Source organism: Zootoca vivipara, chromosome 8, assembly GCF_963506605.1.
Source record: "Zootoca vivipara chromosome 8, rZooViv1.1, whole genome shotgun sequence".
Classification (NCBI taxonomy): domain Eukaryota; kingdom Metazoa; phylum Chordata; class Lepidosauria; order Squamata; family Lacertidae; genus Zootoca; species Zootoca vivipara.
This window is the reverse complement of record NC_083283.1, coordinates 17,429,188-17,451,344: the sequence shown is the minus strand read 5'-3', so window position 1 is coordinate 17,451,344 and position 22,157 is coordinate 17,429,188. Positions and strand designations below refer to the sequence as shown.

General features: G+C 48.1%; 1 protein-coding gene across 1 annotated transcript in view; it reads right to left on the bottom strand.

The window, feature by feature from the left end:
- The window catches only part of CSMD3 (CUB and Sushi multiple domains 3), a 584,303-nt gene that overhangs the window by 286,523 nt on the left and 275,623 nt on the right, over window positions 1-22,157 (bottom strand). Inside the window, exon 9 of the mRNA XM_060277658.1 lies at window positions 21,809-21,896. Within this exon, the coding sequence (XP_060133641.1) occupies window positions 21,809-21,896 (88 nt within the window). The remainder of the gene's footprint in view (window positions 1-21,808; window positions 21,897-22,157) is intronic.

Genomic DNA, 22,157 nt, shown 5'->3' with positions numbered 1-22,157 from the left:
GTCACACCCCCCATTGAAATTATTAAAATAAGGAAAAATAAGATACTTACAGTTGCAAGTGTTATTTTCTTTTTCTTTTTTTTTACATTGTGAGCATGAGCACTTAAAACCCCCTTTTCCTAAAATCAAGATGCATATATTTTTAAGTTCTACTTATTATGAACATGTAAGAAATGGTGCTGAATTTCTAAAGCGACCTCTTTCGGTTTAAGCGCACCTATACATGCCTCTCCCAAAAGCCGTTCCCTTTCAGCTCAGATGTGCAGAGGCTGGTTGTAGCCGTTCAGCACTCTGCCCATGCACAAAGAAACTCTCATTCCTCATTCCTTCGCATGACCCAGGGTCAAACCCTGACACTGTAAAAAATGGTTCTGGCTGAGTCCTGAAGTCACATTAAATCCCAGTTCAAAGTATTGCCATTTGTCCATAAGAGGTTTTCCTGTACTGGTCCAGTAAAACGCTTCTGCTGCGCTGCACAGACCAGAATCAGTTCTCTTTGCAGAGCATTAAGCACAGCGGCTGGATTCTTGTTGTGGTAAAATGCTTGCAGCTTTGCAGCAGAAACGACCCACAGAAGCCCAACTTTCGAAGACAGTTTTATTGCAAACAGATAACAGAAACATCTCCAGAGCTTTCAGACATGACTGCTCCACACCCCACAAGCAAACAAAACAAACGCTCTATATATACTGAGCATCTTAACAACTTAACAACTTAAATCACATGACCTTGCTAATTTGCCAGCGTCTTAGGTTTAAAGCCCTAACAGTCCAGAGGCGAGCAAGTCCGTTTTGCCTTCCTCTTGATTATCAGCCAATATTTAGTGTATGAATAACTAGTGTATGAATGCCCATTTGGTGATATCCATGTGTAGAGTCGTCTCTTGTGTTGTTGGAAAAGAGTGTTTGTGATGACCAGCCTGTTCTATTGACAGAACTCTATTAGCCTTTGCCCTGCTTCATTTTGAACTCCAAGGCCAAACTTGCCAGTTGTTCCTTTTATCTCTTGATTCCCTACTTTAGCATTCCAATCCCCTGTAATGAGAAGAACATCCTTCTTTGGTGTCATTTCTAGAAGGTGTTGTAAGTCTTCATAGAATTGGTCGATTTCACTTTCTTCAGCACTGGTAGTTGGTGCATAAACTTGGATTACTGTGATATTAAAAGGTCTGCCTTGGATTCGTATCGAGATCATTCTGTCATTTTTGAGATTGCATCCCATTACAGCTTTTGCCACTCTTTTGTTGACTATGAGGGCCACTCCATTTCTTCTACGGGATTCTTGCCCACAGTAGTAGATATGATAGTCATCCGAACTGAATTCGCCCATTCCCTTCCATTTTAGTTCACTGATGCTCAGGATGTCAATATTTATTCTTGCCATCTCATTTTTGACCACATCCAGCTTACCATTATCCATGGTTCTTACATTCCAGGTTCCTATGCAATATTTTTCTTTACAGCATCGGACTTTCCTTTCGCTTCCAGGCATATACGCAACTGAGCGACCTTTCGGCTTTGGCCCAGCCGCTTCATCAGCTCTGAATCTACTTGTACTTGTCCTCCGCTCTTCCTCAGTAGCATGTTGGACGCCTTCCGACCTGAGGGGCTCCTCTTCCAGCGTCATAACTTTTATATGCCTGTTGTCTTTGTCCATGGAATTTTCTTGGCAGGGATACTGGAGTGGCTTGCTAGTTCCTTCTCCAGTTGGATCACGTTTAGTCAAAACTCTCCACTATGACCTGTCCATCTTGGGTGGCCCTGCATGGCATAGCTCATAGCTTCTCTGAGTTATTCAAGCCCCTTCGCCACGACAAGGCATTGATCCATGAAGGGACGACTCTACACATGGATATCACCAAATGGGCAGCATCGAAATCAGATTGATTATATTCACTGCAGCCAAAGATGGAGAAGCTCTATACAGTCAGCGAAAACAAGACCTGGAGCTGACTGTAACTCAGATCATCAGCTTCTTATAGCAAAATTCCAGCTTAAACTGAAGAAAGTAGGAAAAACCACTGGGCCAGTAAGATACAATCTGAATCAAATCCCTTATGAATACACAGTGGAAGCATAGCTGCCAAGTTTTCCCTTTTCTCGCGAGGAAGCCTATTCAGCACAAGGGAAAATCCCTTTAAAAAAGGGATAACTTGGCAGCTATGAGTGGAAGTGAGGAACAGGTTTAAGGATTTAGATATGGTGGACAGAGTGCCTGAAGAACTATGGATGGAGGCTCGTAACATTATACAGGAGGCATAGGAAATGCAAGGAAAAGGAAATGCAAGAAAGCAAAATGGCTGTCCAACGAGGCCTTACAAATAGTGGAGGAGAGGAGGCAAGCAAAATGCAAGGGAGATAGGGAAAGATACAGGAAACTGAATGCAGATTTCCAAAAAATAGCAAAGAGAGACAAGAGGGTCTTCTTAAATGAGCAATGCAAAGAAATAGAGGAAAACAATAGAATGGGGAAAACCAGAGATCTGTTCAAGAAAATTAGAGATATGAAAGGAACATTTCGTACAAAGATTACCATAATAAAGGACAAAAGTGGTAAGGACCTAACAGAAGCAGAAGACATCAAGAAGAGGTGGCAAGAATACACAGAGGAATTATACCAGAAAGATATGGAGGTCTCGTATACCCCAGGTAGTGTGGTTGCTGATCTTGAGCCAGACATCTTCAGGGCCGGTGCTAGGGTTTTTTGCGCCCTAGGCAAGATCACCTTCTGGCGCCCCCCCATTATTAATAAAATAAAAATAAATAAAAATGGGCTGGGGTTTTTTTCCTTATCTATAATTTGAACTTTGTTTGGCTTTCTGCTTTATTTGGTAACTGGTTTTTAACACGCCCAGAAGCAGTGCACACTCTGCCCATGCCCCGGGGCATCCTGCCCTGGGCATTGTAGCGCCTAAGTGGCGCCCGGGGAGGGCAAAGGTGCCTGGGCCCCGTGGGGTGCGCCTCTTCCTGGGCGCGCTTTGCGGAAAGGGAGCGTTGCGCCGCGTGCGGGGTTCTGACATCAGGAATCACAAGCAGAGAAACCAGTAGGAGAACACTTCAATCTCCCAGGACATTGTATACAAGATGTCAAAGTAGCAGTCTTATTACAAAAGTTCCTCTGAGTGTACCTTACCTTTTCCCCTTCCTTCATGACTCTTGATCCGACGGGAGCAACTCCTCTGGGTGCTCCAAATTCCAGGCAGGCCGGCCAGGCCCAGGCAGGCAGGCAGGCAGCAGGCAGGCCGGGCCCAAGCAGGCAGCAGGCAGGCAGGCACACCCTTTTTTATTTTTTCTCCTCCCGACGTTGCCGGGCGAGGGGCAGGCCAGCGAGGAGGGGTGTCACGCCAGTCAGTCGCTAGCGCGGCGTCTCGCTATCCCGCCCCTCGCCCGGCAACGTCGGGAGGAGAAAAAATAAAAGAGGAAGCTGCAGCCTTGCTCGGCAGGCAGCTTCCTTTTTTATTTTTTCTCCTCCCTACATTGCCGGGCGAGGGGTGGGCTAGCGAAGAGGGCCGCTATCCCGCCCCTCGCCCGGCAATGTCGGGAGGAGAAAAAATAAAAAAGGAAGCTGCAGCCTCGCTCGGCAGCGAGGGGGGCAGGCTGGCAGCGCCCCCTCCATTTTGGCGCCCTAGGCAATGGCCTAGTTCTCCTAAATGGATGCTCCGGCCCTGGACATCTTGGAGAGTGAAGTCAAATGGGCCTTAGAAAGCACTGCTAATAACAAGGCCAGTGGAAGTGATGATATTCCAGCTGAACTATTTAAAATTTTAAAAGCTGATGCTGTTAAGGTGCTACACCCAATATGCCAGCAAGTTTGGAAAACTCAGCAATGGCCAGAGGATTGGAGAAGATCAGTCTACATCCCAATTCCAAAGAAGGGCAGTGCCAAAGAATGCTCCAACTACCGCACAATTGCGCTCATTACACACGCTAGCAAGGTTATGCTTAAAATTCTACAAGGCAGGCTTAGCCAGTATGTGGACCGAGAACTCCCGGAAGTGCAAGCTGGATTTCGAAGGGGCAGAAGAACCAGAGACCAAATAGCAAATATGCGCTGGATTATGGAGAAAGCTAGAGAGTTCCAGAAAAAGGTCTACTTCTGCTTCATTGACTATGCAAAAGCCTTTGACTGTGTCGACCACAGCAAACTATGGCAAGTTCTTAAAGAAATGGGAGTGCCTGATCACCTCATCTGTCTCCTGAGAAATCTCTATGTGGGACAAGAAGCTACAGTTAGAACTGGATATGGAACAACAAAATTGGGAAAGGAGTACGACAAGGTTGTATATTACAGGTAGGTAGCCGTGTTGGTCTGGATCGAAGTAAAATAAAAAAATTCCTTCAGTAGCACCTTAAAGACCAACTAAGTTTTTATTTTGGTATGAGCTTTCGTGTGCATGCACACTTCTTCAGATACAGTGAAATGGAAGTTTCCAGGCACTTATGTAGAGAAGGGGTGGGGAGGGGTGGGGATGGGGAGGGGGGATCACTCAGAAGGGTGGTGGAAATGGGTGATTGACTGACTGATAGCTGTTGATGACCGCAAACGACTGCAAATGGTTTTGCATGAAAAAGCAAGGGTTGAGATGGCTGAAGATCGCTTATCATGTATAATGAGATAAGAACCCGATATCTCTGTTCAAACCAGGTCCCTCCATGGTTTTGAGCTTGGTGATAAGTTGCAATTCAGCAACTTCTCTTTCCAGTCTATTTCTGAAATTCTTTTGTAGTAAGACAGCTACTTTGAGATCTTGTATAGAATGTCCTGGGAGATTGAAGTGTTCTCCTACTGGTTTTTCTGTCTTCTGGTTCCTGATGTCAGATTTATGTCCATTTATCCTTTGGCGTAGGGTTTGGCCTGTTTGTCCAATATAGAGAGCTGAAGGGCACTGTTGGCATTTGATGGCATACACAATGTTAGAGGATGAGCAATTAAATAGTCTCCCTATTGTATATTGTCTCCCTGCTTATTTAACTTATATGCAGAATTCATCATGCGAAAGGCTGGACTAGATGAATCCCAAGCCAGAATTAAGATTGCCGGAAGAAATATCAACAACCTCAGATATGCAGATGACACAACCTTGATGGCAGAAAGCGAGGAGGAATTAAAGAACCTTTTAATGAGGGTGAAAGAGGAGAGCGCAAAATATGGTCTGAAGCTCAACATCAAAAAAAACCAAGATCATGGCCACTGGTCCCATCACCTCCTGGCAAATAGAAGGGGAAGAAATGGAGGCAGTGAGAGTTTTTACTTTCTTGGGCTCCTTGATCACTGCAGATGGTGACAGCACTCACGATATTAAAAGACGCCTGCTTCTTGGGAGAAAAGCAATGACAAACCTAGACAGCATATTAAAAAGCAGAGACATCACCTTGCCTACAAAGGTCCGTATAGTTAAAGCTATGGTTTTCCCAGTAGTGATGTATGGAAGTGAGAGCTGGACCATAAAGAAGGCTGATCGCCGAAGAATTGATGCTTTTGAATTATGGTGCTGGAGGAGACTCTTGAGAGTCCCATGGACTGCAAGAAGATAAAACAGATCCATTCTTAAGGAAATCAGCCCTGAGCGCTCACTGGAAGGACAGATCCTGAAGCTGAGGCTCCAATACTTTGGCCACCTCTTGAGAAGAGAAGAATCCTTGTAAAATACCTTGATGTTGGGAAAGATTGAGGGCACTAGGAGAAGGGGACGACAGAGGACGAGATGGTTGGACAGTGTTCTTGAAGCTACGAACATGAGTTTGACCAAACTGCGGGAGGCAGTGCAAGACAGGAGTGCCTGGCGTGCTATGGTCCATGGGGTCACGAAGAGTCGGACACGACTAAACGACTAAACAATAACAAAGGTACCCCTGACAGTTAGGTCCAGTCGTGGACAACTCTGGGGTTGCACTCTCATCTCACTCTATAGGCTGAGAGAGCCTGCGTTTGTCTGGACAGCTTCCTGGTCATGTGGCCAGCATGACTAAGCCGCTTCTGGCAAACCAGAGCAGCACACGGAAACACCGTTTACCTTCCCTGTCTCATAGTCAGTCGGTGATCTGTTTTTTAGGAGTCCAACTTCTCAGCAGCCTGCACTGAATCAGATGCTGGAGCTACTGTTATATTTTCCTTCAGTCTGAGGAACTTTCTTCCCGATCTACTCTTTTGCCTTTTATTTCGCTTCAACTGTGTGAGCTGCAACCGGTGAGGCTTCCCTGGTTCTGGTGGCATGCCAATAGATTTTTTTTGGCAGCTATAATATGGTAGCAAGTCCTGGATGATGGGCAAGAGCAGTTCTCTTTGGGGAAAAGGCAGACAACATAATGCTTTTCTTTACTAACCCTTACCACAAATACACCAAGCTGTGGACAAACATCTATTAAATTGTTCATTACCATGAAGGATCATGGTACCATTTGACAAACTGATGGTGCCTTCTCATAGCTTTCATCTTTCTTAGGCCACAGAAGTTATCCATGATTTGTGATGGATCACAAGCTATATGAGGAAAGACTGTATCTTCTGGTTATCTCAGGGCCGGCTCTAGGTAGACTCCCGGTGGCGCGGTGTGCCAGGGCGCGGGGCTGGTAGGTGGGGCGCTGTGCGGCGAAGCTGCGCGGAAAACATGCTGCGCCCAGTGAGGGCGGGAGCGCCGGAGCGATCTCCGCTCCTCAGTGCCAGGGCGCCCGACCTGCTCGAGACTACTCCCTGGGTGATCTTGAGTGTCTGACAAACTGAGGCCGCAAATGAAAGTTTCCAGTGTTACACAGTCCACGCAAAGTTTCTCTCCAGTAAATTTTTTGCATTGCATGTAAGGATAACACCATTGCTTCCACCGTCAATTCTTTCCATTGTCAAAGTCTTTTTAGAGCTGCATGAAAACTCCCAGAGACATTTGTGGTGATTCCACTTTTTTCATTATATATGTCCAGTCTCTTTAGAATCCAGGCCCCAGCATGCTTTATTATTGTTGGTGCAGGTCTGCCTTAAAGTAGTCTAAGAACGCTTTGCTCCAATTTGTACTGAGTTTATCAAATTTGAATCTGTAGTCTTGCTCGGAATTTGACCCGAGAAGATCAAAAAAGTCAGCAAGGTATAGCTTGGTATCTTCTGAACTGGCCCCATGTTTTTTCAACCAAAACATGAAGTCTCTGCAGACAAAAGATGCTCCAAAGCATTTTAAATTCCTTTTTCTCTGTCAGACACTATGACAACTTTATCTGAATTGAGCAATGGACACTGTTTTGAAAGGTTTCAAAAAATCTCCTGTGATTGTCCTCTCGCCTGCTGTCATGTATCATGAACATTACAGGAATCAGTGGTGATTCAGCGAAAAGCCTCTCCCCCATGCTTTTCAACATGTACATGAAGCTGCTGGGAGAGATCATCAGGAGGTTTGGGCTGGGTGTTCATCATAGAATCATAGAGTTGGAAGAGACCACAAGGGCCATCCAGGCCAACCTCCTACCAAGCAGGAAACACTATCAAAGCATTCTTGACATATGCCTGTCAAGCCTCCGCTTAAAGACCTCCAAAGAAGGAGACTGCACCACACTCCTTGGCAGCAAATTCCACTGCCGAACAGCTCTTACTGTCAGGAAGTTCTTCCTAATGTTTAGGTGGAATCTTCTTTCTTGTAGTTTGAATCCATTGCTCCGTGTCCGCTTCTCTGGAGCAGCAGAAAACAACCTTTCTCCCTCCTCTATATGACATCCGTTTATATATTTGGACATGGCTATCAAATCACCCCTTAACCTTCTCTTCTCCAGGCTAAACATACCCAGCTCCCTAAGCCGTTCCTCATAAGGCATCGTTTCCAGGCCTTTGACCATTTTGGTTGCCCTCCTCTGGACACGTTCCAGCTTGTCAGTATCCTTCTTGAACTATGGTGCCCAGAACTGGACACAGTACCCCAGGTGAGGTCTGACCAGAGCATGAGTATGCGGATGATACCCAGCCAAGGGCGTACCCACCACGGGGCAAGTTAGGGCAGCTGCCCTACTCTAGAAGCAGGGCTGGTGGGCAGAGGCGGAGCACAGCCCGGCGGAGCACGAGTTCGCCATTCCCGCCGTGCCACGCCGCGCCGCACCCTCCCTCCAGCTCCCCGTCGCGCCCTCTGGCAAGGCCAAGCGCGGCGGGGAACCAGGGAGCGCGGCGCGGCGCGGTGGGCGGGAACGGCGAACTCGCGCTCCGCTGGGCTGGGCTCCGCCTCCGCCTCCACCCACCAGCCCTGCTTCTAGGGAGGGGCACAGCCCGGCGGAGCGCGAGTTCGCCGTTCCCGCCCACTTTGTGGCCCCTCCCCTTCCGTGCCTTGGCCCCTCCCCTTGCCCCCCCCTAGTTTTGATCCTGGGTACGCCCATGTACCCAGCTCTACCTCTCTTTCAAATCAGAACCAGTGATGGCAGTGAAGGTCCTGTGTGAGTGCTTGGAGGGGGTTGGAGGATGGATGGTGGCTAACAGATTGAGGTTGAATCCTGACAAGACAGAAGTACTGTGCTGGGGGGACAGGAGGCGGGAAGGTGTGGAGGACTCCCTGGTCCTGAATGGGGCAACTGTGCCCCTGAAGGGCCAGGGGCGCAGCCTGGGAATCATTTTGGACCAACAGCTGTCTATGGAGGCTCAGGTTAATTCTGTGTCCAGGGCAGCTGTCTACCAGCTCCATCTGGTACGCAGGCTGAGACCCTACCTGCCTGCAGACTGCCTCACCAGAGTGGTGCATGCTCTAGTTATCTCTCGCTTGGAATACTGCAATGCGCTCTATGTGGGGCTACCTTTGAAGGTGACCCGGAAACTACAACTAATCCAGAATGTGGCAGCTAGACTCAGGGGCGTCTTTCCCCTTGGGCTGAGTGGCACCCTGGGCCATGTTGCCTGCCCAGCAGGGGCGCATTGAGGAGGCACATGGAACCACCCGCATGACCGCTTCCTCCGCTTCGCTCCTTTCCCGGTGGCGGTGGTGGTGGCGGAGCTGCCTCCGTCAAGGGGCTGTGCCCCCACCTGCTCAGCCCAGCCCAGCTGCCCAACGCTGCACGCTCCTTGGGGTGCAGATTGCCGTGCCTCCAACAAAGCCACCTCGAAGGCGGGGAGGGGTACCTGGAACCATAGTTTTTGGTCTGTTTTTTTAAAATCCTGGTACATCGCTCATGCAAAGAAAAGATCCTGCACTGCGTGTCTCAGGCCTGATCGATCAACTTTGGCAGACGCAGTAAGGCTGTTGTTTATAGAGAAAGTACCATAAACAGAGAAGCAACTCCACACGAGGCAGGCTTTGGAAGGTGAAATAGCAAAAGGTTTATTTGGTAACGCTTTGTCGGAATGCCACTTGATTCGCAAGGACACGTCAATTGCAGCATTTTCATTTTAAACCGTTCTCTCAAAGTGAGGCTCCACTTTTCCAAATGCCCCTGCGAGGCAGGGACAACCACCCACCCACCCACCAGCCTGGGAAAACCAAGACTATGGACCACAGCATGTTCTGGTCAGGGCCCGCCTGTCAGAGCCAGTGTCATGTGCCATTGGTTTGCCTGGGTGTCGAGGACATACCCATCCATCCGCAGCCCTTGTATGCAAGAAAATGAATCATGTGATATATAAAAATATGGGGGAGAAATATCCACTGTGCAAAGCACAACCTGCCCGCATCCTTCACTTCCCTAACTTTGCCTATGGGGGCCGCTATTTTCAAGGGTTGCCCAACTGGGCCGTTGAGCAGAGATGAGTCGGAAGGCACGTTGGTCTCTGTTTTGAAACATAGAATTGTAGAATTGGAGGGGACCATTAGAGTCATCTAATCCAACCCCCTGAAATTCAGGAATCTTGCCCAACATGAGGCTCGAACCCATGACCCTGAGATTAAGGGTCTCATGCTCTACCAACTGAGCTATCCAGCAACAGAGGCTGTAATTTTGGAGCTGGCAGTCCTTCAGTCTTGATTACCTATGCCAGTTTCCCCCAACTTGGTGCCCTCCAGACTCCAGCTCCCATCTTCTTCCCAAAGTTCAGGGATGGTGGGAGTTGCAATCCCAAACATCTGGAAGGCAACAAGGTTGAGGAAAGCTGTACTTGAAGGGAGGCCAGTACTGTTTGTGTGAATCTGGTCATTATAATGAAGTCAGGCACCCACCGAACCAAAATAACAACATTTATTTATTGTGACATTGGCACTTGGCTGTCAAGGAACCATTTTGTTAGCACCAATGTGGTGAACCTTTAGCCCGCCAGACATTGATGAACCAACCACAACTACCATCAACCCCAGCAAGCAGAGCCAGTGACCAGGGATGATGGGATGATGGGAGTTGTAGTGCAGTAACATGAGGAGGTTCCCCATACCTGAGTTCAGGGATGTTCTTGATGGATTTCATCATTTTATTAAGGGGTGTCCTTGTGGGGATTTCTCTTGCTTGCTGTTCTTTGCTCCCTTGACTACCTTGTCAGTCCTTGAGAGTGTTCTTGCCCTTTTAAGAGTTCTATGGAAGGAAGTTTTCTTTTTCTGGGATACGTGAGACTTTTCCCAGAAGAGTGCTATACTCATGGAAGAAGTTACAGTGGTACCTCGGTTTATGAACACAATTGGTTCCGGAAGTCTGTTCATAAACTGAAGCGTTCATAAACTGAAGCGAACTTTCCCATCGAAAGTAATGGAAAGTGGATTAATCTGTTCCAGATGGGTCTGCGGCATTCGTAAACTGAAAATTCGTAAACCGAGGTTCCACTGTACACCTAATGGCCTGGCTTCTTCCATGTCCATCGTCAAGGGACAGCAGCTCTCTCAAGTTCTGGCCCTATGGATGGGATTTATACCTACCCCTCCATCTCTGTTCAGCTTTCCTTCAACTGACACCAACTCCTGACAAATCATTGAAAATCCACATGCAGGTTAGACCTTTGGTAACTCGATTCATACACTATATATTGGCTGATAATCAAGAGGAAGGCAAAACGGACTTGCTCGCCTATGGACAAATGGCATGGCTTTGAACTGGGATTTAATGTGACTTCAGGACTCAGCCAGAACCATTTTTTTCCAGTGTCAGGGTTTGACCCTGGGACATGTGAAGGAATGAGGAATGAGAGTTTCTTTGTGCATGGGCAGGGTGCTGAACGGCTACAACCAGCCTCTGCACATCTGAGCTTAAAGGGAACGGCTTTTGGGAGAGGCATGTATAGGTGCGCTTAAACCGAAAGAGGTCGCTTTAGAAATTCAGCAACATTTCTTACATGTTCATAATAAGTAGAACTTTAAAATATATGCACCTTGATTTTAGGAAAAGGGGGTTTTAAGTGCTCATGCTCACAATGTAAAAAAAAGAAAAAGAAAATAACACTTGCAACTGTAAGTATCTTATTTTTCCTTGTTTTAATAATTTCAATGGGGGGTGTGACATAAAAATTCCGCACCGGGTACCACCTGACCTTGCTATGCCATTGGGTCGACAACTCTGGGAAACGGAGGGGGGTGGGGCGCTGGAGGGATCTTTGCACTACGGCGCTGGATATGCTTAAGACGGCCCTGGCTAGACCACTGAGACCACGTACCACCAGTCTTGAAAGACCTACATTGGCTGTGCCCCTGGGCATTATAAGTGATTTGACAGCTGTAGCGCGGCAAAAAGGCAAAGAAGATCAGCTGTCAGCCTTCTTGCCGAGCTACAGCTGGTTCCCCTTTGCGTTACGCTGGTCTCCGCAACTGGCAGAGACCAGCGGAACACAAAGGAGAACCAGCTGTAGCGCGGGATGAAGGCAAAGGAAGATCAGCTTCCCACGCTGACAGCTGTTCTCCCTTTGCTTTTTTCCACGCTACAGCTGGTTCCCCTTTTTTTGCCACTCGCCGCCGCTTCGTCTTTCTATGGCTGCGCTTCGCAAGATGAAGCGGCGTTCATAGAAAACCTCGTCATCTTGCGAGTCCCTCATGCAAAGCAAAAAGCTTTCGTCTTGCGAGTTTTGTCTTGCACGAGGCATTCGTCTTGCGAGGTACCACTGTACTTAAAATATTATTATTAATATTATTATTATTTTATTTATACCCCGCCTATCAGGCTGGGTTTCCCCAGCCATTCTAGGCGGCATCCAACAGAAAAATGAAATAAAAAAATCAATTAAACATTAAAAGCCTCCCTAAACAGGGCTGCCTTCAGATGTCTTCTGGTAGCTGTTTTTCTCTTTGACATCTGATGGGAGGGCGTTCCACAGGGTGGGTGCCACCACCAAGAAGGCCCTCTGCCTGGTTCCCTGCAGAAGGCCCTTGGTACTGGACCTCAGTGTCCGGGCAGAACGATGGGGGTGGAGACACTCCTTCAGGTATACTGGACCGAGGCCATTTAGGGCTTTAAAGGTCAGCACCAACACTTTGAACTGTGCTCGGAAACGTACTGGGAGCCAATGTAGATCTTTCAAGACTGGTGTTATTGTGGTCTCGGCGGCCGTTCCCAGCCACCAGTCTAGCTGCCGCATTCTGGATTAGTTGTAGTTTCCGGGTCACCTTCAAAGGTAGCCCCACGTAGAGCGCATTGCAGTAGTCCAAGTGGGTGTGATGTTTCGTGCCCGTCAGTACCCTCAACCTCTTCCCCTATAGCACCGCCAGCTCTCCCTCCGGAGGCTGCTGGGGCTGCTTGCGTTACCCGGGGAAGGGTCTGGCTATACCTCTATGGCCCGAACAGGGGTTTTAAAACACTTCTTTAACCGGTATCGCTGCCACCACCCGGGGGGGGGGTCCACTTACAGACCTCCGGGACAAAGAATACACGTTCTGCCTGGTAGGGGCAAAGCAGCCTAGGACTGGGTTTAGCAGTGCGACCAGGAAGGACCAAAATCCACAAGAAATCTCTTTTAACTATTTATTATAAAATAGCATAACAACGTAACATGCAACAGTTCTCAAAATAAAGGGAATACAAAGATAAAACAAGAAAGCTTAGCTAACTTACAAGTACAAACTTAGAATAAGGTTGATCCAAGACTGCATCTCTCCTTCCGGCAAATTGCAGTCAAGAGCCACGCAGACCTCAGTCTTTCTCAGGCTCTTTGAAGTTGAGCAGGACAGAAGTACCTTGCTGGGTCATTTTGCAAGACAACAGCCAAAGACAAAAGACAAAAGAGACTCATCTCTAACAGACTTAAATCCCCAAAACCCTTGAGGTGTTCCACGTGGGCTTATGGCTCATTATCCAATCTACGTTAGAGTTGAGGTTTGAATAATCCAATCAAAGAACCTACAACCGTTAGTCTTGTCAATCAAATAGAGGCTACACAGATGTCTTGTGTTTACCCATTAATCAACCTACAGGGCAATTAACGCCTTCAGTTCTCAGAACACACCGGACAGAGTTTCCTCCCTAATTTCTTATCGCACAGGAATGGGAGATTTCACAGCTGCAGGGTTACACGGGATCAAAAGAGCCAGAAATCTCTCTCGTAGAGTTCAGAAGTTTACTTTCCCAGGCCGTTCTCCCTCTCAAGGGCCAAAGTCCCATGAATCTTCGCAGTTCCCATAATGCTCTGCACCTAAATCCATGACAGTGGGAGATAACCGGAGCATGCACCACTCCGGCGAGACAGTCTGCAGGCAGGTAGGGTCTCAGCCTGCGTACCAGATGGAGCTGATAGACAGCTGCCCTGGACACAGAATTGACCTGTGCCTCCATGGACAGCTGTGAGTCCAAAATGACTCCCAGGCTGCCCCCCTGGTCCTTCAGGGGCACAGTTACCCCATTCAGGACCAGGGAGTCCTCCACACCTGCCCACCTCCTGTCCCCCACAAACAGTACTTCTGTCTTGTCAGGATTCAACCTCAATCTGTTAGCCGCCATCCATCCTCCAACTGCCTCTAGGCACTCACACAGGACCTTCACCGCCTTCACTGGTTCTGATTGGAAAGAGAGGTAGAGCAGGGTATCATCCACATACTGATGAACACCCAGCCCAAACCCCCTGATGATCTCTCCCAGCGGCTGCATGTAGATGTTAAAAAGCTTGGGGGAGAGGACAGAGCCCTTAGGCACCCCACAAGTGAGAGCCCAGGGGTCCGAACACTCATCCCCCACCACCACTCTCTGAACACGGCCCAGGAGGAAGGAGCAGAACCACTGTATGACAGTGCCCCCAGCTCCCAACCCCTCTAGACAGTCCAGAAGGATGTTATGGTCGATGGTGTCAAAAGCCGCTGAGAGATCCAGCAGAACTAGAAAACAGCTCTCACCTTTGTCCCTAGCCCTCCGGAGATCATCAACCAGTGCGACCAAGGCAGTTTCAGTCCCATGATGAGGCCTGAATCTCGACTGGAAGGGATCCAAATGGTCCGCTTCTTCCAGGCGTGCCTGGAGTTGTTCAGCAACCACTCGCTCAATCACCTTGCCCAAGAATAGAAGATTTGAGACTGGGCGATAGTTGGCCATATTGGCCGCATCTAAAGATGGTTTTTAAAGAAGCGGTTTAATAACCGCCTCTTTCAGCGGGTCTGGGAAGGCTCCCTCACAGAGAGAAGCATTCACCAACCCGTGAAGCCCATCGCCCAGCCCTTCCCGGCTAGCTTTTATAAGCCAGGATGGGCAAGGATCAAGGAAACAGGTGGTTGGTTTCACTCGTCCAAGTAGCCTGTCCACATCCTCGGAGGTAACAGAATGGAATTGATCCCACACAACTGGACTAGACAGGACTCTAGCACTCTCCCGCCCCGGCCCTGCTCCCACGGTGGAGTTTACCTCTTCCTGAATCTGAGCGACTTTATCTGCAAAATTGTTTTGCAAAATCGTTGCAGGAGATCATGCGGCCCGTACTGGGCCCCGATGGAGCAGGTGGTTCCACTAAACTGCGAACCACCTGAAAAAGTCTCCTGCTGCTGTTTTCTGCAGATGCAATAGAGGCGGTGAAGAAAGTCTTATTCGCCGTCGCTACCGCCACTTGGTAGGCTCGACATTGAGCTCTAACCTGTGTCCGGTCAGCTTCAGAATGAGTTATCCGCCACCAGCGCTCTAACCGTCTCAACGATTGTTTCATTGCCCTCAGATCCATGGAGAACCACAGGGCTGTCCGGGCTCCATGCAATTGGAGAGGGCGCTTCGGAGCCAAACAGTCAATAGCCCTGGTTAACTCTACATTCCATCAGGCCACCAGGGAATGTAGGCCATCAACATGGGATAAAACATCCCCTACCACTCTCTGGAAACCATTTTGATCCATTAAGTAGCGGGGGCGGACCAACCAAATTGGTCCACCTCCATAGAGAGGGGAAGAGTCGCGGGGAAGTCAAGTTGCACCAGGTAGTGATCTGACCATGGCACTTCTTTAGTTTCGCTTTTACTTAGTGTCAGATCACCAACATCCATACCGTGTTTCTCACATTTTAAGACGTGCCTATAAAATAAGCCATGGCACGATTTTCTCAAGGCAATAAAATATAAGGCATCCCCCCAAAATAAGACATGCTGGGGTACCGGTACTATATCGTGCTGGGAGCAGGTTTAGATGGCGCTTCCGTAAGGAACAGGAAAAGGAAGATGCCAGCCCTTGCCGGAAGCGGATGTGAAACGTGCGCCGCGTGGAGCTCAGATGCAGCGGGAGCCGGCAGAAGCTGCAGCACGCCCCGCACCGAGCCCCAACCCAGCAGGACCCTGCACGATCCGCAGCGCGTGCCGCGCCAAATCCCAACCCAGCGGGACCCGGCAAGAACAGCAGCACGCTCCTGCCAGGTCCCGCCCCCGGGTTGGGGCGCAGCGCGTGATGCAGCTCTTGCCGCGTCCCGCCGCCGGGTTCCCAGCAGCGTGCCCTACTGAAACGCCAACAAAGCGCCCAGCAGCGCAGGAGCAGGAGCAGCCAGTTCCGGGCACCAAGCCGCAGCAGGAAGAGGTGGTAATTTTTTAAAAATAAGACACCCCCGAAAATAAGCCATAGGCTTATTTTCTTAAGTAAAATAAATTTAAGACGGTGTCTTAAAATGTGAGAAACACGGTACTTGATCTGTCAATATTTTCATCTTCTGCCGTTCGCGTTTTTTTAACCCTGGTGTCGCCAGAAAGCTGTGGATCCTTGATTTTTGTAGTGAAGGCTATGCTGTGTGATTTGAGGGTGAGTTCGGGGAGGCCCCATGCAAAAAGGTGAAGATCCATGAGGATCCGTGAGGATCCGTGCTTCAAAACCACGATTTTGGGCCATGGTGTTGCCAGGAAGCTGTGGATCCTTGATTGTGGTAGTGCAGGCTATACCCCTGGGCATGTTATGTGATTTGAGGGTGAATTCGGGGGGGCTCCATGCAAAAAGGTGAGGATCCATGAGGATCCGTGCTTCACAACCACGTTTTTTGGGCCTCGGTGTCACCAGGAAGCTGTGGGTCCTTGATTTTTGTGGTGCAGGCTGTATCCCTGGGCATGATATGTGATTTGAGGGTGAATTTGGAGGGGGCCCATGCAAAAAGGTGAAGATTCGTGAGGATCCGTGAGGATCCGTGCTTCAAAACTATGTTTTTGGACCACGGTGTCGCCAGGACACTGTGGATCCTTGATTTATGTGGTGCAGGCTGTACCCCTGGTCATGATATGTGATTTGAGGGTGAATTTTGGGGGGTGCCATGCAAAAAGGTGAAGATTCGTGAGGATCCGTGCTTCAAAACCACGTTTTCGGGCCACGGTGTCGCCAGGAAGCTGTGGATCCTTGATTTCTGTGGTGCAGGCTGTACCCCTGGGCATGATATGTGATTTGAGGGTGAATTTGGGGGGGCTCCATGCAAATAGGTGAAGATTCGCGAGGATCCGTGAGGATCCGTACTTCAAAACTACGTTTTTGGGCCACGGTGTCGCCAGGAATCTGTGGAACCTTGATTTTTGTGGTGCAGGCTGTACCCCTGGGCATGATATGTGATTTGAGGGTGAATTTGGGGGGATCCCATGCAAATAGGTGAAGATTCGCAAGGATCCGTGCTTCAAAACCACATTTTTGGGCCACGGTGTCGCCAGGACACTGTGGATCCTTGATTTTTGTGGTGCAGGCTGTACCCCTGGGCATGATATGTGATTTGAGGGTGAATTTGGGGGGGCTCCATGCAAATAGGTGAAGATTCGCGAGGATCCGTGAGGATCCGTACTTCAAAACTATGTTTTTGGGCCACGGTGTCTCCAGGAAGCTGTGGAACCTTGATTTTTGTGGTGCAGGCTGTACCCCATGGCATGATATGTGATTAGAGGGTGAATTTGGGGGGGGCCCATGCAAAAAGGTGAAGATTCGTGAGGATCCGTGCTTCAAAACTATGTTTTTGGCCACGATGTCGCCAGGAAGCTGTGGATCCTTGATTTTTGTGGTGCAGGCTGTACCCCTGGGCATGATATGTGATTTGAGGGTGAATTTGGGGGGGCCCCATGCAGAAAGGTGAAGATTCGTGAGGATCCGTGCTTCAAAACTATGTTTTTGGGCACGGTGTCGCCAGGAAGATGTGGATCCTTGATTTTTGTGGTGCAGGCTGTACCCCATGGCATGATATGTGATTTGAGGGTGAATTTGGAGGGGCCCATGCAAAAAGGTGAAGATTCGTGAGGATCCGTGCTTCAAAACTATGTTTTTGGGCCACGGTGTCGCCAGGACACTGTGGATCCTTGATTTTTGTGGTGCAGGCTGTACCCCTGGCCATGATATGTGATTTGAGGGTGAATTTGGAGGGGGCCCATGCAAAAAGGTGAAGATTCGTGAGGATCCGTGCTTCAAAACTATGTTTTTGGGCCACGGTGTCGCCAGGACACTGTGGATCCTTGATTTTTGTGGTGCAGGCTGTACCCCTGGCCATGATATGTGATTTGAGGGTGAATTTGGAGGGGGCCCATGCAAAAAGGTGAAGATTCGTGAGGATCCATGCTTCAAAACTATGTTTTTGGGCCACGGTGTCGCCAGGAAGCTGTGGATCCTTGATTTTTGTGGTGCAGGCTGTACCCCTGGGCATGATATGTGATTTGAGGGTGAATTTGGGGGGGCTCCATGCAAATAGGTGAAGATTCGCGAGGATCCGTGAGGATCCGTGCTTCAAAACTATGTTTTTGGGCCACGGTGTCGCCAGGAAGCTGTGGATCCTTGATTTTTGTGCTGCAGGCTGTACCCCTGGGCATGATATGTGATTTGAAGGTGAATTTGGGGGGGCTCCATGCAAATAGGTGAGGATCCGTGAGGATCCGTGCTTCAAAACTATGTTTTTGGGCCACGGTGTCGCCAGGACGCTGTGGATCCTTGATTTTTGTGGTGCAGGCTGTACCCCTGGGCATGATATGTGATTTAAGGGTGAATTTGGAGGGGGACCATGCAAAAAGGTGAAGATTCGTGAGGATCCGTGCTTCAAAACCACGTTTTTGGACTACGGTGTCGCCAGGACACTGTGGATCCTTGATTTTTGTGGTGCAGGCTGTACCCCTGGGCATGATATGTGATTTGAGGGTGAATTTGGAGGGGGCCCATGCAAAAAGGTGAAGATCCGTGAGGATCCGTGCTTCAAAACCACGTTTGTGGCCCACGGTGTCGCCAGGACACTGTGGATCCTTGATTTTTGTGGTGCAGGCTGTACCCCTGGGCATGATATGTGATTTGAGGGTGAATTTGGGGGGGGCTCCATGCAAATAGGTGAAGATTCGTGAGGATCCGTGCTTCAAAACCACGTTCTTGGGCCACGGTGTCGCCAGGAAGCTGTGGAACCTTGATTTTTGTGGTGCAGGCTGTACCCCTGGCCATGATATGTGATTTGAGGGTGAATTTTGGGGGGTGCCATGCAAAAAGGTGAAGATTCGTGAGGATCCGTGCTTCAAAACCACGTTTTTGGGCCACGGTGTCGCCAGGAAGCTGTGGATCCTTGATTTTTGTGGTGCAGGCTGTACCCCAGGGCATGATATGTGATTTTAGGGTGAATTTGGGGGGGCCATGCAAAAAGGTGAAGATTCGTGAGGATCTGTGAGGATCCGTGCTTCAAAACCACGTTTTTGGGCCACGGTGTCGCCAGGAAGCTGTGGATCCTTGATTTATGTGGTGCAGGCTGTACCCCTGGCCATGATATGTGATTTGAGGGTGAATTTGGGGGGCCCCATGCAAAAAGGTGAAGATCCGTGAGGATCCGTGCTTCAAAACCACGTTTGTGGGCCACGGTGTCGCCAGGAAGCTGTGGATCCTTGATTTTTGTGGTGCAGGCTGTACCCCTGGGCATGATATGTGATTTGAGGGTGAATTTGGGGGGGGCTCCATGCAAATAGGTGAAGATTCGTGAGGATCCGTGAGGATCCGTGCTTCAAAACCACGTTTATGGGCCATGGTGTCGCCAGGAAGCTGTGGATCCTTGATTTTTGTGGTGCAGGCTGTTCCCCTGGGCATGATATGTGATTTCAGGGTGAATTTGGGGGGGCCCCATGCAGAAAGGTGAAGATTCGTGAGGATCCGTGAGGATCCGTACTTCAAAACTATGTTTTTGGCCACGGTGTCTCCAGGACACTGTGGATCCTTGATTTTTGTGGTGCAGGCTGTGCCCCTGGGCATGATATGTGATTTGAGGGTGAGTTATGGGTGGCCCAATGCAAAAAGCGTGAGGTTCCACGAGGATCCGTGCTTCGAAATCACGTTTTTGCGCCATTGCGACCCCACGAAACAGTGGGTGCATGATTTTTTTGGTGCTGCCTACAGAGTAAGACATAGTTTACAGTATCATGGTGTTTTTTTTTAATTTGAATGAAAAAATCATATGAATTCATGAGGATCCGTGAGGATCCGTGCCTCAAAACCATGTTTTTGGGCCACGGTGTCGCCGGGAAGTTGTGGATCCTTGATTTTTGTGGTGCAGGCTGTACCCCTGTGCATGATATGTGATTTGAGGGTGAATTTTGGGGGGGGCCATGCAAATAGGTGAAGATTCGTGAGGATCCGTGCTTCAAAACCACGTTTTTGGGCCACGGTGTCGCCAGGAAGCTGTGGATCCTTGATTTTTGTGGTGCAGGCTGTACCCCTGGGCATGATATGTGATTTGAGGGTGAATTAGGGGGGTCCCATGCAAAAAGCGTGGGGTTCCATGAGGATCCGTGCTTCAAAACCACGTTTTTGTGCCATTGCGACCACACGAAACAGTGGGTGCGTGATTTTTTTGGTGGTGCCTATAGACTAAGATGTGGTCTAGAGTATTATGGTGGTTTTATTATGTTTCTATATAAAAATCATATGAATTCATGAGGATCCGTGCCTCGGAACCACGTTTTTGTGTTGCTGCAGGGCAGCAAAGTTTTGGATCCACGTTTTTTATAGTCCAGTCTGTAGTCGTGGCTTCCAGATGTGATATGACACTGGATTTGTTGGAGTTGTTTTTAAAAAAGTGGAGGATCCATGAGGATCCGTGTAGATCCGCGTTTTACCTTCTTCCCATAATAAAGCTGTTATCCCCACCTATGGGGACCTGACATTTAGAATCGCGTTTTATAAAGCAATTTAATTCTTTGTGCTAGCTGATTATCTTATTTCCTAATACTGGTTGAACAGCAATCAAATTATTGCTATTAAAAACAATAAAAAACCAAATTCACAGCACAATCTGATGCATGTCTATTAAGAAACCAGCTCCACTGGGGTTAAAGGTGCTCGCTACCAGGGTAAATGCAAGCTTGGAGCTTTATAGTGCTACCAGGTTAAATGCAAGCTTGGAGCTTTACAGTGCAATCATGCATGTTGAGTAAGACGCAAGTCATACGGTGACCAGTGACATACTCCCAAGCACACAAAACTGTATTAAACCTGATCATGGATCAGAAATTGGGCCATTTAACTTTGGACCTTGGTAACAGAGCTATTCTAATCGGGTCACACAAAGGTTACATTGCTGTTTTTCAAGAGCAGAAGTTGGTGCTTGGGCAACTGTGCACCATCTACTTCTATCTCTTCAGACTTCCAAACTGTGCTAAACAGAACAAAGGCAATTTAGTCTGGGTCATCAAACTGCTTGGTGCCAAAAGCTAGAGCAGATGTTACATTCATATGGCTTCCATGTGAATTACTTTGTGTTAGGTTGTCATCTGCCAAGCTGGATTGTCCACAGGTACGCAAAAACACACTTAGAAAAGCCTATATCCAGCATGTCTTGTATGTGTGTCCAATATTATAATGGTATCTTGGCATATCATTTAACTATGGCTTCAAAAAAATCTTTAATTGGCATGACCAATCTAATTGAGAGCTTCAACACTCCTTGGATTTCAGCAACTACCCTCTAAAGTCTTAGATAGGGCTAGGAGACAGCAAAACATTGCATATGATGCAATCACACACCCTCATTTTGGTTTCCCTTGCCAGTGACTTAAAGCAGGGGTGGTAAATTCATGTTCCAAAGGCTGCAACCCCCCCCCAGTAATTTACGGTGCCCCCTGAAGCCCCTCCCCAACAATTCTTTCTCTTATTAGAAGTAGTATTAGTATTATTTCATTTCTGAGTTGCTTCCCATGCGGCACCCTAAAACAATTTACAACTGTACCTGTCATGTGATCAAGGTAATAATTGTACTATAATGGGAGATTTAAATTGTCTAGCCTTGAATACTGGAACATCCACCTTTTAATATTGAAGTCCATCTTTTAATGCTGGGTGACATTTAAAATAGGAAAGGTATTAAAGTATGTTCCCAGCTACTTAAACATCTAAATGAAATTCAATACAGTACCAAAAAAAAAAGTATATAGATTAGAACTTTTTAATTAATTCTATAAGAGTCTGTGGCTATGCATGCTGGGTATCAGTGATAGACAGATGCATAGATTTATAGTTGTGTGTCTATATATCATTAATTTAGACCCCAAAGGGGTAGTTGTGTTCCCCCCACCCCTTGAACTGCAAATGTTACCTAAAGTCTGAGCCTATCCGTTTTCCGTTCTCAGGTTCTCCAGGATCTGGACACAAATTGGATGCCTGTTTAATACCGCCTTCATTTACTGCAGAAGAAAAACAAAACAATGTGAGGCGGAGATATATATTTTAAACATCTAGAAAATATCATAAAATATAAAACGGATAATAGACTGTTCCATGGAACATGAATAAGGACGCATTCCTATACCACTTACCTTTAAGTAAGCCCCATTGAACTCTATGGTGCTTACGTGTGAATAGACATGGGTAGGATTGGGATATATATATATACTTACAGTCCATCATTATAAACAGTACCAAACAAATGTAAGCACAACCCCACT